Genomic DNA, 18,793 nt, shown 5'->3' on the forward strand with positions numbered 1-18,793 from the left:
AAAGTAATGACCATAAAGATTGTCTTTTACTTCAAATTGTAAAGCTACGCCGTATTTTTTTTTTTATTTTATCTCTACCCATTAAAATATAAAGCATGAAAAATTAAGGATTAGGAAATATCAATATATGCTATATATAAAAAATCAAGTAGATTTAGAATGATATTTTTTTGTAAGAAAAAATTTTGTTTATACATAACTAATTAGTTTTCATGTGTACATAACATTATCTCTCTATATATGTTGTTGGTACTATTAACGAAGCATTGGTTAAACATTCATTGTATAGAGCCATGTAGTAAGGATTACATTCTAGTCTATGTAAAGTTGTGTACATCTAATTGAACTCATAAAACAATCATTGTTTGACACTTTGATAAGGAGGCTATTCTTAGAAAAGATTATCTGTCTTAGGAACCAGTATTCCTTGACCATATTAGGTAATGCATTGCGTAATGGGCAGCAACATCACTGGTGGTCAGTAGTCACGTGAACTTGAAAACCAATCCGCATCAAATTTCACTTACCATCACTATTCCTTTGTTTTATCTTAAGCTGGATGTACATGCTCTGTGTTTTTGTTTCGTTATTATTAGATGGATTAGATCTTTTATGGTGTACTGTTTTATTAGAAATCGTTGATCAACTATTTTTAACTGAACTGATTGTTTTTCCTGTGATAACCTGTGACTTAAACTATGGCCAAACGCCGCAGCGCACGGGCAAGCTCATCCAGTGCCCCGTACGACCTAACAAGACTTGAGAACTGGACTGTGTCTAAGTTACGGGAGGAACTGAATAAGAACAATATATCCTTTCGTCAATCGGACAAAAAGAGTGTCTTGGTCAAAAAAGTTAAAGAACTTCTCAGTGGCAGTGATAATGTTTCATCGGAGGATCGCCCTGTGGAATTGAGCTCGGGCTCGAGTTCCTCTTCAAACAACCAAGATGGCGGCACCAAAAACTTGGAAACACTTCTACAATCGATCTCAACACTTACTAATACAGTCACGAAGTTGAAGGAGGGGCTTAGGATTGTTTCCAACAAAGTGAATTCAAATCCCTCTACAATATCAGCTGCGGCGGGGAATCCAGTTCAGCTCCCGGCTCCAGAACGGACACAAACTGCGGACGAAGGATACACGCTACAGTCAGCGCTAAAGAGTCCAAGTCCATGGCAGAGCAATGAGGGTAGGTCTGGTTTTCTACAAAAAACTAGGTTCGGTTACGCCGTAGAGTCGTTGCCCTTCATAGAAACTGTGCCCCCTTCACTACGAAAGGCCATAATTGAAGGGAAAGATGTAAATTTGGCGCAGCTTTTAATTCCGACGACAAACGCCATCGCGGCCAGGGAAAAAGAAGGGAAACACGCGGATGAGAAACCGGAGAAAGACCCCCGACTTCACAAAAACCTTTCAATTTCGGAATTTATATATGCTTTCGGCATTTATAAGAACATTATGTGCCAAACTTACCCTCAAAGAAGAGAAGAGTTAGACTTGTATGAAAGAGACATTGTTGACATGTCCAATCATTATGGTGGTAAAGGATTTTATGAGTACCATAAAACCTTTTCGGCTCGGGCAGCTGCTCATTTGAGATATTCCAACATTCCTGTAGACTTGTCGGTGAATGATAATACCCTTTTCTGCAATATATTTGCAAACTTGCGACCCTCCGCATGTTATGTCTGTAGCAGTATCAACCATACTGCTGCTTTTTGTCCAATGTTTTCGATTAAGAACTATTCGGCAGGACCTACTCAAAAGAAGGGACGGGAGTCCGACAGCCAAGGTCGACCTCGAATAGTGTTCCAAGACAAGGAAATTTGTAACAATTTTAACTCTGAGAAAAGTTGTATCAATGCAAGATGTGAAAACGCCCATGTCTGTTTACACTGCAAGGGGGGACATACAGCTCAAAAGTGTAGTGTCTCAAAAAACGGGGCAATCTCCCCGCTGGAGACATTAAGCGGGGTTAACCTTAAGATATGTGTACCATCGACTATTAAAATATCTGTGCTGCGGGAGGAATTAAAACAATATCCAGATCAAGAGTTTGCAAACTTTCTTATTAAAGGATTAGTAGAAGGTTTTCATACGGAAATTTACCCCCTGCCAACTGAACCATTGGAATGTAAAAATCTTTTATCGGCGAAAGGATCCTCTCACCATTAACCGTTTGATAGCTGAAGAACTGGAGAAAGGTTACCTCATTGGACCATATGACGAGGTACCTTTTGAAATTTACAGATTTAACCCCATAGGACTAGCTGAAAGTAAATATTCAAAAAAGAAACGTTTGATAGTCGATATGTCGGCACCACATAACAGTCTGGACCACCCAAGTTTAAATGATCTTATAAACAAAGAGGATTTTTCTCTCCAATATGTGACTATTGACCATGCGATTCAAATAATTCAATCAATGGGTAAGGGAAGCTGGCTCTGCAAAGCTGATATTATGGACGCCTTCAAACTCATTCCGATCCACCCTTCTTTGTGGCCATATCATGGCATTAAAAACAACAACAAATATTATTTCTTCACAAGACTAGTCTTTGGTAGTCGGTCAAGCCCCAAAATATTCGACTATCTATCATCTGTGGTGTGCTGGATTTTCGAGAATGATTATGGGATTTCAAATATTCTTCATTTACTTGATGATTTCTTAACGATCGATCCGACAGACTTTGAAGCAATGCGAACAATGGCCTCGATACACCACGTATTTGCTAGACTTGGTATTCCCTTATCAATTAAGAAAACAATGGGACCGTGTACAGAACTTGAATACCTAGGCATTACCCTTGATGCCGTAAGGATGGAGGCCAGGTTACCGGAAGAAAAACTAATCAGAATATCTGAATTAGTACAACAGTTCTCAAACCGGAAATCCTGCACAAAACGTGAACTTCTTAGTCTTCTAGATCACCTAAACTTCGCCAGTCGTGTGGTTCTTCCGGGAAGATCATTTGTGTCATACCTGATCAAACTTTTATACAAAACTCGGGAATTACATCATCATGTCACTTTGAATTCTGAATGTAGACTTGACCTGCATATGTGGTCCAAATTCCTAAAGGGATGGAATGGTAGATCTTTTTTCATGGACAATGCTACTACTGATGCTGCTGATCTACATCTGTTCACCGATGCCACAGATACCGCTTTTGGAGGTTTTTTCAACAATTAGTGGTTTCAAGGTTATTTCCCAGAAGAACTGATCTCGGAGGACAAATCTTTGTCAATGGCCTTATTTGAGCTGTACCCAATCGTTGTTGCATCCGTTCTTTGGGGGGCACAGTGGTCTGGTTTAAAAATTGTTTTCAATTGTGACAATGAAGCTACAGTGCATATTATTAATAAAGGTCGTTCGAAAATTCCCTTAATCATGAAGTTCATGCGTTCAGCAACAAACAATTTTATTATCTATGCTCGTCATATAAGTGGAATTACAAACTGCATTGCTGATGCCTTGTCTCGATTTCAGATGGATCATTTCCGTCGTATTGCCCCACAAGCGGACCCTCTGCCGAAACCATGCCCAGAATATTCGAACCTCATCTTGATCTAAAGAAGCATGCTGAACGTTTAGTTAATGCCTCCATTGAGCCTAGCACAGCAGCAACCTACAGAGCGGGATTAGAATGTTTTAAAAAATTTCTTGTTATGTCTCGCGTGTGTCTAGCTTTAGGTAAACTGCCTGTCATAAATGAAGATATACTTGTATATCTTGTTACACATTGTCAACTTCATTTGAAATTAAGGCACGAAACAATCAAAACTTACCTCGCAGGTATACGTTTTTTCTATCTGAAAGAGGGCCAATGCCTTATGTTTAAAGACTTTGAGAGAGTTCACTGTGTTCTGCGAGGTGTTAAAAAGCAACAATGCAACAGCATATCGAAAAGATTACCTATCACTTTCTCAATTTTGTTTCAAATATGTAATTGTCTTGACAAAGGTGTTTTTTCACCCTGGTTAGATCTCATGTTGAGTTGTATGTGTAAAATGGCTTTCTTTGGCTTTCTGAGATGTGGAGAATTTACAACAAATTTTCATAAGCAGAAAGATTATTTAACCATACATGATGTCACTCTTGCAGAAGATTATTCTTTTTATACCTTGAAACTTAATTCCTCTAAAACGGATCCTTTTCGACAGGGGATTGATATAAAGGTGTTTGAAAATTCTCATTTAAAGCCAGTTAAAACTATGAAAACGTATCTGGAGGGTCGGTTAAATGTTTGCCACACACAAAACAATGCTGCTCTATTTGTTGATGATGAAGGTAATCCAATGTCTAGAAATTTTTTCCTACTTCATGTAAAACAAGTCCTATCTAGGTTAGGTTTTGATGATACTAGGTACTCCGGCCATTCCTTCAGAATTGGAGCGGCCACTACAGCAGCTGCTGTTTGTTATTCAAGATCATTTAACATGCATTCTCTGTAAGCACCAAAAAATCTTGGAAACGACATCTCTCCGATTTTGATGAAATTTGCACCACAGGTGCAGCTTGGCACAAAACTAGTAAATATGGTGTTAGAAGTTTCACACGTGCACCCGGTTGCCATGGAGACGGATCCATTGAATTTGGCCATGTTTGGCCCTTTTTGACCAAATAAAAACATGAAAATTGAGGAAATGTAAATGCATTTTTATCTTTATGTAGTAAACTCAAACATAAATCATTGTATCATAAGAAAACATCAACTTTTAAGGTATACAGGGCATATAATCGGTTATTCCAGAATTATTCCCACTCTAAGAAAAAGGTCCTGTAAAATGACCTAGTTTCTGAAAATGTGTAAAATGGGAAATTTGGTATTTTTTGAGAACTTTAAGGTTAAATAAAAAAAATTGTCTATGGAAAATTTTCAAATCTTATGTGTGTTTTCATACTTCAGAATTAAGAGTGTCACCTCATGAAAAAATTGGAGTGGGATCTCAATACTATTTTTAGTAACATGTATCTATAAATAGACATATTTCAGAAAAATCTAAAAAATCAATTTTGGGCAGAGTTTAAGATGCCATTGTTAGGTATTTAAGAAATATACTATAAAAGTCAATATGTTAATGACAGAAACTGGACACCAATAACTACTATGCATATTATTTGAAGGGAGTTCCGTTTTCTATTTATAGCTTCAAATGCCGTAAAATAGACATGTCTCATAATATGTGTAAAAATGACTATTTTCTATCATTTAGAAGCTCCACTAAAACATAAGTGATAAACATACTGCTCTCACCAATATTTCATCAATTAGAACAAGGGATAATACAATAACTCACACATTATTGAGGATAGGCTCTCATTTCTATAAATAGTACAAATGTCTAAAAATAGACACATGGGAAATTAATGACGAAATGTAGATTTTTGCACTATTTCTCACATTAGAGATGAACAATTTGCATACTCACTGTCATTAACTGTAACTGACATAATGTGACTGACAAGTACAGGAGAGCATTAACTGAAATGCAGAATAATAAGCGGAGGTTTCCATTTCTATTTATAGTAACAATTGTTTAAAAATAGACATTCTGCAAATTATCAAGAAAATGTAGAATTTTGCACTATTTTCTCACATTGGGGATGGACAATTTGCAGACAAACTGCTATTTAATTAACTGTTAATAACATAAGGGGAACAACAAGTACAAGAAAGCATTAACTGAAATGCAGAATAATAAGCGGAGGTTTCCATTTCTATTTATAGTAACAAATGTTTAAAAATAGACATACTGCAAATTATTAAAGAAATGTAGAATTTTGCACTGTTTCTCACATTAGGGATGGACAATTTGCAGACTAACTGTTATTTACTGTTGTTGACATAAGGCTACTGACAAGAGCAGGACAGCATTAACTGAAATACAGTACATTCAGTGGAGGTTTCCATTTCTATTTATAGTAACAAATGTTTTAAAAATCATATCATAGAGGAAATGTAGAATTTTGCACTATTTCTCACATGAGGGATGGGAAATCTGCAGACTTATTGTTATAAAGGTTATGTATTCGACAAGAAAAACACAGCATTAACTGAAAAGTAGAATAATCGGTGGAGGTTTCCATTTTTAGCTCTTCTGAGCCAAAGGCTCAAAGAGCTAATGCTATGGCCATTTGTGCGGTGTGCGTAAACTTTATAGAATATGGGCCATAACTCAAGAACCCCTTTGCCAATTATTGTCAAATTTGTTACAGGGTATCCTTGGCCCAACAGCTCCCATTTTTACTAAAACTAGGGTTGTGACCCTTAAACAAGGGGAGATAATTAGGAAAATAGAAACAAAAGTACTGATTGCTAAAAAATCTTCTTCTCAAGAACCACTGGGCAGATTATTACCAAACTTACACAAAAGGATGAGAATATGAAGTTAATTAAAATTTGCACGGGGAATCACCCTGGGGCAAAGGGCATGGTCTCAAGGTCACTTCAAAGTTGACCAAAAATTACATTATATTAAAATGTTGATATTTTGCTTACTATACGGACATGGATCATCAAATCTTGTCAGTTGATGCATCTGAGGACCTCATATCATGTTGACTCAAAAGTAGGTCACGATGACCTACTTTTTAAATTTTGCGGCCATTCTTTTTCAAAATGATTTAGAGGCATATTTTAAACAATTTAAGGCCTATGATCATTAAACTTTGTCAGTTGATGTATCTTGGGTCCTCGGAGTATGTTGACTAAAAAGTAGGTCACCTTGACCTACTTTTTGAATTTTATGGCTAATCTCTTTCAAAACAATTAAGGTCATTAATTAGAATACTGAGAGGTTTAGAATCATTAAATTTTGCAAGATGATGCATCTTGGGGCCATAAAACATATTTATTAAAAAGGAGGTCACAGTGACCTACTTTTTGAACTTTGCAGGCATTCGATTTCAAAGCGTTTTAGAGGCATAATTTGGACATTTTAAGGCCTATGATCATAAAACTTTGTAAGTTGATGCATCTTGGGTCCTCGAAAAACGTCAACTGAAAAGTAGGTCACAATGACCTACTTTTCAATTTATATCACTCTAATTAAATATTTCGGGTACTAATTGGGTTAGCATCATCAAACTTTGTCAGATAATGTCTAAAATACTGAGCATGTTCATCTTTCAAAATATCACAATATGTCTATTTTAGACATGTTTCTATAAAAAGAATGGAGAACCCATTCTCAATAATGTGTGAAATATAGTGGAGATTGGTAGAACTGTAAAAAAAAATTTCTACGAATTTTCTAATTGATGTAAAATTGTCATTTTTAGCTTTATTGGGACTTACTTTTAAAACTAGGTAGCTATTAAATTCATTCCTTATTATGTAATTTTCCATCACCAAGTGTAATTGATTGATTGACTACTGTTTAATGCCAAGGCGACATTATTTCAGCCATATTTCAGCGGGCACTAAGTGTGAAAAAATAACAATTTCTCCTTCAAATTGTACATAATTAAAATGTAACATCAAGCGGTTCGATACGTTTTTGACTTAAGTCAGTGTGACCTAGGCAACACAGGTTATATGGTATAAACTAGTTTTTTATCCAATCAAATGACGAGTAAAAACCAAAATTAAATTATATACAAGTAGACTACACTGAGATACATCACTCTGCTTATCAGTTTTTGGTTTTGATGAATGGCATTGCTATGGTGACTAAAATTAAAAATTCCTGTCAAATTCTATCAGGAAGCTTCTTCTACAGCTTTGATCTGATTCCAAGAAGACTGCACTAAGACACATAATCCTGTACATCAGATTTTAGTTTTAGATAACAGTGTTGTCATGGTAACCAAAAAAAAAGGAAATTTTGGTCAATTTTTTCAAAGGCTACTCCTATTACAGTTTTTGACCAACTGCAATTTTGACACAAAAAGAGGCTAAATAAGGATATTTTTTTTATTTACTGTCAAGTCCAAGTGCTACTGCCTAGCTACTTTTCTCTTCCTTTGTTAAATAAATACCAGTAGAGCTACAGTCTCGTCAGAGACTTCTGGTTCCTTATATGCTGAGGGGTATGTTTTTGTTGATGTTTATTGCAATTAATATTGACTAGTTCTTGTAAGTCACAATATGATTATGACAGAAAATCTGCTAATTTTCCACTTCTTACGTTTGAAATAGTGCAAGAACCTACATTTTCTAAATTATTTGAGATACTGTAAAATCATTAAATTTTGTGGGTGTTTTATGGCATAGAGAGACCCACAAATATATGTCCTCCACGAAATGTAAAATTCAAATATATAACAACTTTTAAACAATATAAAAGCTTTTCTTCATTCACAAAGAAAATCCCCTTTACCAACTAATTTTTTCTTCGAACCACGAAAAAATTACCCCACGAAAAATAGGTGATCTTTCACATGTTTACCCCTTTATCCCGTGGATATCACTCATTGGATATATATATATATATATTTTTTTTGATATCCCACAGATATGATGTCACAATGGGTTTTAGCGTGAGAGTGGAGAAGTAAAATGAAGTAGATTCCTATATAAAAACAGTGTAAAACATTGATTGTGATGTATAAAACATAGGATAAAAAGAATCTTCCATGATTTGTGGTTGGATATGAATTTTATCCAACTCGTTGTGAGTTTTTTATCCCCTCGCCAAGGCTCGGGAGTAAAAAAAACACACAACTGGTTGGATAAAAATCATATTCAAGCACAAACCATGGGAGTACCTATATATACATTACATATATTTTTAGTTTATTGTTACTGTAACAAGAGGCCCAAGGTCCTTAACGGTCACCTGAGTATAATACAACAATTTAGAAGTTAAATACACTGACAGATGAAGCTTTGTTGCTCTAAGGCAAGAGAAGTAGGAAGATCAGGATCAACAAAATAATTAGTCTAGTATTCACTTAAGTTCTAATCTGTCCCCCACTTAATATTATCACCAAGCAGACTATTAACAAACTATTAGTGCTTCTGTACTATTTTTAAACCCATGTTAAGACCTCTAGCATTGACCTCTCTTATGGTCTTTGAAGAACTTTTAATAAGATAAGTTATTTTTGTCTCATTTTTATTTATCTATTACTTACAGGTCTGCCTGATTATTAAAACTAAGAAAGTACTTTTTGAATTATACGATAAACATTCTTGCATAATTATCTTATTCTATTAATCTTTCAAATACATTATTTACAGTGATTAATTATCAAAGGTGAATGGAAAAGGGAAATAACTTCTCTCAGTAGAATACAAATTAATAGAGCCTGTCCAGGACCAGAATGCTTAGACAAATTGTCCAGATGTTCAAAAATCTGGTAGAAATACGCTTACTTATATCATTTAAACTTTTACTCAGTTTGCTTTCGATATGCCCAGAAGCAGAGAAGAATTTCACAGGTACAATGCATTTTCAATACAGATTCAACAAAGCCTTACCCTAACACCAGAACCCAAGACCAAAGGTCAAGAAATTTACAAATTTGGAAGAGTTACCCTCATCATCATAACTATGGACTTCAAAGAATTAACACTTTTCCACTATATTATCAAAAGCCCCCCCCCCCTTCCTCGTTATGCCAGAACCCCTGACCATAGGACCACAAGATTTAAAAATTCTGTTCGAAGCTCCCATCTTCATCATAGCTAAGCAATTTATTTATTAGCTCAACACTAAGGAGCAGACAGGATTAGTTAATGATTAATTAATAGAATTAATGCATTTTCACTATATAATCAATAGAGCCCCCCTCCCCCCCCCCTCCTCAAGAACCCCAAAAACTGAGGCCATGTATTTAAAAATTTTGGAAGAGGCATCCTTGCCTATCATAATCATGCACTTAGTTTGTTTAAATAATCTCCAGTAGCAAAGAAGAAGATTTTCATAGAATCAATGCATTTTCACTATATAATCAATAGAGCCCCACCCTAACACCGGACCCCCTGACCCTGGGGCCATGAAATTCACAATTTTTAAAAAGGCATCCTTATGCATCATAACCATGCACTTAGTTTGTTTACATAATCTCCAGTAGCAGAGAAGAAGATTTTCAAAGAATCAATGCATTTTCACTATATAATCAATAGAGCCCCACCCTAACACCAGAACCCCTGACCCTGGGGCCATGAAATTCACAATTTTGGTTGAGGCACTCTTGCTCATCATAACTATGTACTTAGTTACTTTATTTAATACCCAGGAGCAGAGAAGAAGATTTTCAAAGAATTAATGCATTTTCACTATATAATCAATAGAGCCCTGCCCTAACACCAGAACGCCTGACCCAGGGGCCATGGCTTTCACAATTCTGGAAGGGACCCATCTCCTCATCATAACTATGTACTTAGTTTCTCACCTTAATGCCCAGGAGCAGAGGAGAAGATTTTCAAAGAATTAATGCATTTTCACTATATAGTCGATAGAGCCCCGCCCTAACACCAGAACCCCTGACCCTGGGGCCATGAATTTCACAATTTTGGAAGAAGCACTCTTGCTCATCATAACTATGTACTTAGTTTGTTTACATAATCTCCAGTAGCAGAGAAGAAGATTTTCAAAGAATCAATGCATTTTCACTATATAATCAATAGAGCCCCACCCTAACACCAGAACCCCTGACCCTGGGGCCATGAATTTCACAATTTGGGAAGAGGCACTCTTGCTCATCATAACTATATACTTAGTTACTTTATTTAATACCCAGGAGCAGAGAAGAAGATTTTCAAAGAAATAATGCACTTTCACAATATGATCTATATAGCCCCACCCTGGGGCCAGAACCCCTGACCCTGGGGCCATGAATTTCACAATTTTGGAAGAAGCACTCTTGCTCATCATAACTATGTACTTAGTTTGTTTACATAATCTCCAGTAGCAGAGAAGAAGATTTTCAAAGAATCAATGCATTTTCACTATATAATCAATAGAGCCCCACCCTAACACCAGAACCCCTGACCCTGGGGCCATGAATTTCACAATTTGGGAAGAGGCACTCTTGCTCATCATAACTATGTACTTAGTTACCTTATTTAATACCCAGGAGCAGAGAAGAAGATTTTCAAAGAAATAAGGCACTTTCACTATATGATCTATATAGCCCCACCCTGGGGCCAGAACCCCTAACCCTGGGGCCATGAATTTCACAATTTTGGTAGAGGGCTCAATGCTTATTACAATGTTGCCAACAGTTTGACTGCTTGATGTCCAGGAGTAAAGAAGAAGATTTTTAAAGATTGCATTATTTTTGGTGGTTTTAGCCCCACCCCTCAGGCCCCAGGGGGGCAGGGACCATGAATTTCACAATTTTTGTTCCCCTTCACCGATAGATGCTATATGCCAAATTTGGTCGAAATTGGTTAAGCGATTTCAGAGAAGAAGCTAAAAATGTTCAAATGTTAACGCACGACGCACGCCGACGGACGAGAACGGATAGTAATAGGTCACCTGAGTGACTCAGGTGACCTAATAAAAAATGGAGACCCAATGCTCATTAATGTGTGAAGTGTTGTATGACCACATGTACTTGAAGATGGCATATTTTAGAGAGCAATGTTATTTTAAATATTTTTGTGAAGGTTGTAATTGGGGGAAAATTTCATTTTTTCTCATATGCTGAGACATATGTATTTTTAAGTATTTGGTGTTATAAATAGAAATGGAAATAATCTCCGCAGATTATTTTGCATTTCAGCTAATGCTCTCTTGTTCTTGTCAATCATTACATTAATAATAGTTAGTCTGCAAATTGAGCATTCCTTATGTTAGAAATAGGGCAAAAATCTATATTTCCTTGATTATTTCCAATATGTCTATTTTTAGACATACACGTATGTTGCTATAAATAGAAATCGAAACCTCCGCTGATTATTGTGCATTTCAGTAAATGCTTTCCTGTTCTTGTCATTCACCTTTTGTCAATAACAGTTAGTAAAAGTTAATCGGCAAAATGTCCATTCCTAGTGTGCGAAAATCTATATTCCCTTGATTTTTTGCAATTTGTCTATTTTTACACATGTGTTGCTATAAATAGAAATTGAAACCTCCACTGATTATTCTGCATTTCAGTTAATGCTCTCTTGTACTTGTCGGTCACCTGATGTCAATAACAGTAAATAGCAGTTAGTCTGCAAATTGTCCATCCCTAATGTGAGAAACAGTGCAAAATTCTACATTTTTTCAATAGTTATAAAACGTTTGTTACTATAAATAGAAATGGAAACCTCCGCTTATTATTCTGCATTTCAGTTAATGCTTTCTTGTACTTGTTGTTCCCCTTATGTTATTAACAGTTAATAGCAGTTTGTCTGCAAATTGTCCATCCCTAATGTGAGAAAATAGTGCAAAATTCTACATTTTCTTGATAATTTGTAGAATGTCTATTTTAAAACAATTGTTACTATAAATAGAAATGGAAACCTCCGCTTATTATTCTGCATTTCAGTTAATGCTCTCCTGTACTTGTCAGTCACATTATGTCAGTTACAGTTAATGACAGTGAGTATGCAAATTGTTCATCTCTAATGTGAGAAATAGTGCAAAAATCTACATTTCGTCATTAATTTCCTATGTGTCTATTTTTAGACATTTGTACTATTTATAGAAATGAGAGCCTATCCTCAATAATGTGTGAGTTATTGTATTATCCCTTGTTCTAATTGATGAAATATTGGTGAGAGCAGTATGTTTATCACTTATGTTTTAGTGGAGCTTCTAAATGATAGAAAATAGTCATTTTTACACATATTATGAGACATGTCTATTTTACGGCATTTGAAGCTATAAATAGAAAACGGAACTCCCTTCAAATAATATGCATAGTAGTTATTGGTGTCCAGTTTCTGTCATTAACATATTGACTTTTACAGTATATTTCTTAAATACCTAACAATGGCATCTTAAACTCTGCCCAAAATTGATTTTTTAGATTTTTCTGAAATATGTCTATTTATAGATACATGTTACTAAAAATAGTATTGAGATCCCACTCCAATTTTTTCATGAGGTGACACTCCTAATTCTGAAGTATGAAAACACACATAAGATTTGAAAATTTTCCATAGACAATTTTTTTTATTTAACCTTAAAGTTCTCAAAAAATACCAAATTTCCCATTTTACACATTTTCAGAAACTAGGTCATTTTACAGGACCTTTTTCTTAGAGTGGGAATAATTCTGGAATAACCGATTATATGCCCTGTATACCTAAAAAGTTGATGTTTTCTTATGATACAATGATTTATGTTTGAGTTTACTACGTAAAGATAAAAATTCATTTACATTTCCTCAATTTTCATGTTTTCATTTGGTCAAAAAGGGCCAAACATGGCCAAATTCAATGGATCCATCTCCATGGCAACCGGGTGCACGTGTGAAACTTCTAACACCATATTTGCTAGTTTTGTGCCAAGATGCACCTGTGGTGCAAATTTCATCAAAATCGGAGAGATGTCGTTTCCCCCTATAGTAATTTTTTTGGTGCTTACAGAGAATGCATGTTAATTCAGTCACTAGGTCGCTGGAATTCAGACTGTTATGCAAGATATATTAGAATCAATCAAAATACTATTCAGTCTGCACAAACAAAAATGTGCTCATCTTAAGATTTTCTGTTCTTCATTTATCTTCTTGGGGGCATTCACTCACATCAATTCTTAATACCCACTTATAATATGATGTTCATTCATTTTGGCCTGTTTACCCCCAATTCAGATCAATTTTTCTGCATTATGTAATTAATTAAATATAGCTACCCGCTGGTGTCAACCCGGGTCATTTCATGTAAACCTGATGGTGTCAACCCAGGTATCTCAAAAATTAAACCTGATGGTGTCAACCCAGGTTCCATTCATTAAAACCCGATGGTGTCAACCCGGGTACCCTTACTCACAACCTGATGGTGTCAACCCAGGTTTCTATGGTTACGTAACAATTTCCTGATGGTGTCAACCCAGAAATTTGTTTTTTACTTTATATGTGAGTAGCCCCCGAGAAGGCCAAAGATATGTGGTATAAAACAAGATGGATGTATGATTTTTTTTTTGTGTGTGTATATAAGTTTTGTAGCTTGTTGAGTGATTGTGAACATTGTAGTTTCATGTTTTGATTTGTTTTAATAAATGTTGAAATTTCAATTGCTCTTACTATTTGTATAAACGTGTGTTTTAGCTTTCTATTCTACAATTATAGAATATCTTTCATCGATTTTGTGGGAATGACACCAGTACTTTGATAATACATTCTGATGCTTTTATTGACTTTTTGATCAAAACGTTATCCGACACAGCAACCCCTATAAAAATTTTATTTTTGATAAACTTTGACAGGAATTCCAAACTAAACAATAAATATTTTTTTTTGTTTAAATATCAAATTATGTTATACATAAGTAAAAATAACACTCACATACAGATATTATGTAAGAAGAAATATGCCTTTATGAATTCAAATGCCTTAAAGAAAATTATTAACTGAGTAGGAGCTCTCAAGTCAATAATATTCCCTTGGAGTATTCTTAAATTAAGATTTCTGTATTTTGATAAACATTGTCATATTACACGTGTTATTATATTTTTTTTCTCTTTTCTTGTGCACTTTATTAAGGTAATTTGTAGAATATATGAAATGTTGGCAAATTGTTTTTGCAGCAGTAAGTTAAAGAAACATCTTGGGGATCATTCTGAAGGAAGGATTATGAGGACGAGAACGATGTATTTGAACAATTCATATAAATATATGCATAGATAATTTTCACCCACCAAAACAAATTGATCTAGCAAATTCAAACATAAATCATGTAAGATTATCAATTCCAATAAGGTGACGCCCTGATCTAAAGTTACGGTGAAGTTGAGGTACTTTTTTTCATATTAAGAGAACACCGTATGCAACGAGTAACGCGGGGTAGTCTCTTAAATGTCTAGCGAAACTTGTGTAAGAAAATGTCAAAATTTTTCAAAAGTCTGGTTAACTACTCGATGGCGGTGAATTCGAAATAGGGCAAACAGATATGGTAGCCGGACTAATGACCAATACAAAGCTTAGCTATTGCTGTTTTTCTTGTGATCTACATTATCTATGAGTACAATTACAAATACCGGAATAAACGTAACTACCGTCTTCCCACATCAGAAGAGATGAAAATAAATTCCCTCAGACTTTTTGACGACTCCCTAGCATTACCCGTCGTACACGGAGAACAAGTTAGACGTATTCAAGAAATTTAGGTCAAAAGATTTTCTTGGCGCAATACAACACATGCATTTATCACACATACAAAATATGTAGAGTTGATTATTACAGCCCTATATCCCTTTTTTAATTTTTGTACCAATATCGATAACTAAAGGAAAAGACATATACTAAATATTGATAATTGAGATTTCATATATGTAACGTCATATGTTGTTTTCACTGTGATGGAAAGACGTTTGTTTTTTTTTTTAATAGGCACAATGTATATCTGAAATCTTTTATCTCATAGTGTCACACTTTTACATGCACATGCATGTATTTACAAGAGTATACACGATAGAATCGCAATAAGGCGACCCAGTGCTGTAATTATTATTTACATTCACAATACAATAATCGTGGACAACACGTTTTTATTGAAAAAAAGCGTCTACATCATATACCGTATATTTATTTATCCCATGTTTACTCCTTTATCCCGTGAATATGACTCATTGGATATTTTTTTCATGTCCCACAGTTAAGTGCAGTTGTGACGTCACAAAGATTTTTTCGTTAGCGTGATGAAGTAAAATAAAGTGGAGTCCTATATAAAACAGTGTAAAACATTGGTTGTGAAGTATTAAACATGGGATAAAAAGAATCTCCCATGATTTGTAGTTAGATATGACTTTTATCCAACTCGTTGTGTGTTTTTATTCCCTCGCCAAGGCTAGGGGATAAAAAACACACAACTCGTTGGATAAAAATCATATCCAACTACAAATCATGGGAGATCCTATATTTATCATATTTGAATATATATTTTCATTTTTGTTGATAAAATAAAGACAACAATAAGGATTATATTAACGTTAATATGCATTAATATGGTCCTATGCACGGTGCAAGACCAAATAATCGGAATGTCATAAAATATACGCGAGTATGAATTCCATATAAAAGTACTATATACTAAAAGATGAGGTTGGGGTGAATATTATCATATTTTAAGTCAACTATATATTGCATCGTTATTTGAAAATTTCAAGGCATATGCTTAATTTTCGGCAGTTTCTCGATCATTTGAAATGAGAAAGTGGCAAAAACAACATAAGAAAAATGGCGACATTTGATTACGTTATGCCACATCGAAGTGCAGTTCAGTTTTATATATGTAGCCTAATTTACAGACTTTAAATTATAACAGAACATAACAAAAATAAAACTATCACTAGATCTTTCTAAAACCAGTGTCATGTGTGTTTTTAATGTGGAGTCTTTTGAATCGAGTCCTCAGGTAGAATAAAATATACAAAACGAACACTACTGGCATTACCGTAAGACGCTATCACTGCAGACCGTCGAAAAAGTGGCTATTTAGTTGAATGTAGTGATAGTACGGTCAATAACTTCAGAATCTACAAATCTTCAGAAATTATCCGGGATGTGCGAGATTGGCCCATCGCATGTTTTTTTTTTCTTTTCTTGGGGAGTGGGTGGATATAATTCGAAAGAGTGCATCATTGAAATTTCCGCATTTAAACGATATTTTATGTAAGCCGGTGTTTTGTAGCAAAAATGGAACTTGACATTGCTTCAGACGCTTTGAAGTTATCATCCATGGGCCGTAAGGAGAAAGCAAATAAAACATAAAATCCAATGTTTTGTTCTTTTGGAACAATTCATATACCTACTTGAAATTAGCTATATACGTATATCGTATATTGATGACAAAATGTTCGATGGAATTGTTAAAAAGAATAAGAACACAGTGTTGATGATTTTTTCATTCTAGACAACTTGTCGACGATTTTACCAGAAAACCCCAATTCATCATAGCATTTTATTATATGATTGATTTCATTTACAGTTTTTGAATTCAGTTACGATGCATAAAACTTCATTAAAAATTGGAATGAGAAGTTTATTTTAGATTCAAGACTTCAAAGATTTAAAACTTTTTAGAACACCGCCCGGAAAGTCTTGGTTTTAATTTATTAGAAGGTTTCTTTAAAACATTTCTGTCCAGTTATATTAAAAAACTTGAATGACTTCTAGAACTCATACTTTGTCCTGTCTTTTCATCACTTTTATTCCTCGTGAAGCTAAAAAATTGTTTTGCATAATGATTTTTGATAGGACGGAATTCATGTATTAAATCAAATTGATTACCTTTTCTCCTACTAAATAAAGAGTACACACTTTAATACTTTATTTCATACGATAAAAGCAGAAAAAAATGAGTGTTTTTTCTCTCAATTGTTTGAGTATTTGACAGTGTTTTCATAAAAAAACACTGTATTTTCTCTTTAATTTTTTTTTTCGAAATATAAAATTCAACAGGAAACACTAAAATAGATCTAAACACGCTCTAAAAAAATAAATCTCTGATAAACATTATGCAAATTTCTTTTAGGTACTTATAAACTTTATATGCACATTGAAAACATTTAAGCATTTTCCGGGGTAAAATCTGCCATTTAATATTTCAGTGTGTAGCAGGAAGCAGTTAAGGAACCGTTACACCATTTATGTAGTTAACAATGTTCATTTCTCAAAGCTAGTTAAAATAACTGGTTTTCTCAATACTTGCGTTTTATATCCCTTCATTTTTTTAATTTTAATAATGAAATTTAAATATTTGGCAATTTCTTTTGAAAAGGGCGTGAGAATATTCTCCTCTTCTAACGTGCAATTAAAGCTTTTAAATAAAAGTGATTTCTAATAAAAGGTTAGACATCATAGATATGAAGTTGAAGTGAACATGACTGAGGAGAATCAAAGTTAGATTATTTGCAATATTATAGCATCATTATTTTAAACAATATTCGGATAAAAAGGTACACACAGTAAGAGCTATGAAAATCTAAAAGAAAAAAAAATCTCCAATCCTTGTACTGGTTTTATAAAGAGAATGTCATAACAATAAACATTGTGTCAATATATTGCAGAGGGAGTTGTCGTTTAATACAGTTCAGTTATCTTTCTTCCACTTGCACTTCGCAATTCTTTTGGCCCTTTAATGTGAAGTTTTTCTCATTGGTAAACAGCAAACTCCAACGAACCTTTTTTTTGCAAATTATAAGGATTATTAGTTATAAGTTTCAATGACAACAGCTGCCTTCAAGAGTCGGTGCAACATTGTAGATGGTCTCAGAAATTATGATATGCATATTTTTCTGAATTTTCACATTCATTCTGGAGGGGTACAATTTAAAATTATCTGTAAAATTTATTGCCTTTACCTCGAATCCATGTTTGATTTCTTTTCTTACATGAGAATATTGTAAGGAAGATTTACAGTTTTCTTTATAATCAAACATCACTGCTATTAATATACAACTACAGTTTATACTAAACTTTTGGATATTTGTTTTGTATGTAGATCAAAATTAATGGAATATTTTATTTTTTGTATTTGTATTCAAAATGTGAAACAAATGTAGTTTTTGTAAATATTCATCTGATATTGTTGGTTTTTCTACTTGATAAATACAAGGAGTCTTTTTCTTTAAACTTGTTAAAACAAAATAAGGAATATATGAATTGAAAACAGTAATTTATTGCATTTTATAGGCGACCATACAAAATTCATGCTTAACACATACAAAATAGTATTTTGAAAAAA

General features: G+C 34.2%; 1 protein-coding gene across 1 annotated transcript; it reads left to right on the forward strand.

Moving 5' to 3' along the window:
* The first annotated feature begins 698 nt into the window (after window positions 1-698).
* Window positions 699-13,799, forward strand: LOC133200482 (uncharacterized). The gene is made up of 3 exons (XM_061336273.1): window positions 699-1,191; window positions 3,493-4,453; window positions 13,478-13,799. Exons 1-3 carry the CDS (start codon window positions 699-701, stop codon window positions 13,590-13,592), a joined length of 1,569 nt encoding a protein of 522 aa, XP_061192257.1. The 3' UTR covers window positions 13,593-13,799.
* Window positions 13,800-18,793: the final 4,994 nt, after the last annotated feature.

The sequence above is a fragment of the Saccostrea echinata genome, unplaced genomic scaffold (genome assembly GCF_033153115.1).
Source record: "Saccostrea echinata isolate AGI-Se365-2 ecotype Australia unplaced genomic scaffold, CSIRO_AGI_Sech_v1 ptg000040l, whole genome shotgun sequence".
NCBI classification, from domain to species: domain Eukaryota; kingdom Metazoa; phylum Mollusca; class Bivalvia; order Ostreida; family Ostreidae; genus Saccostrea; species Saccostrea echinata.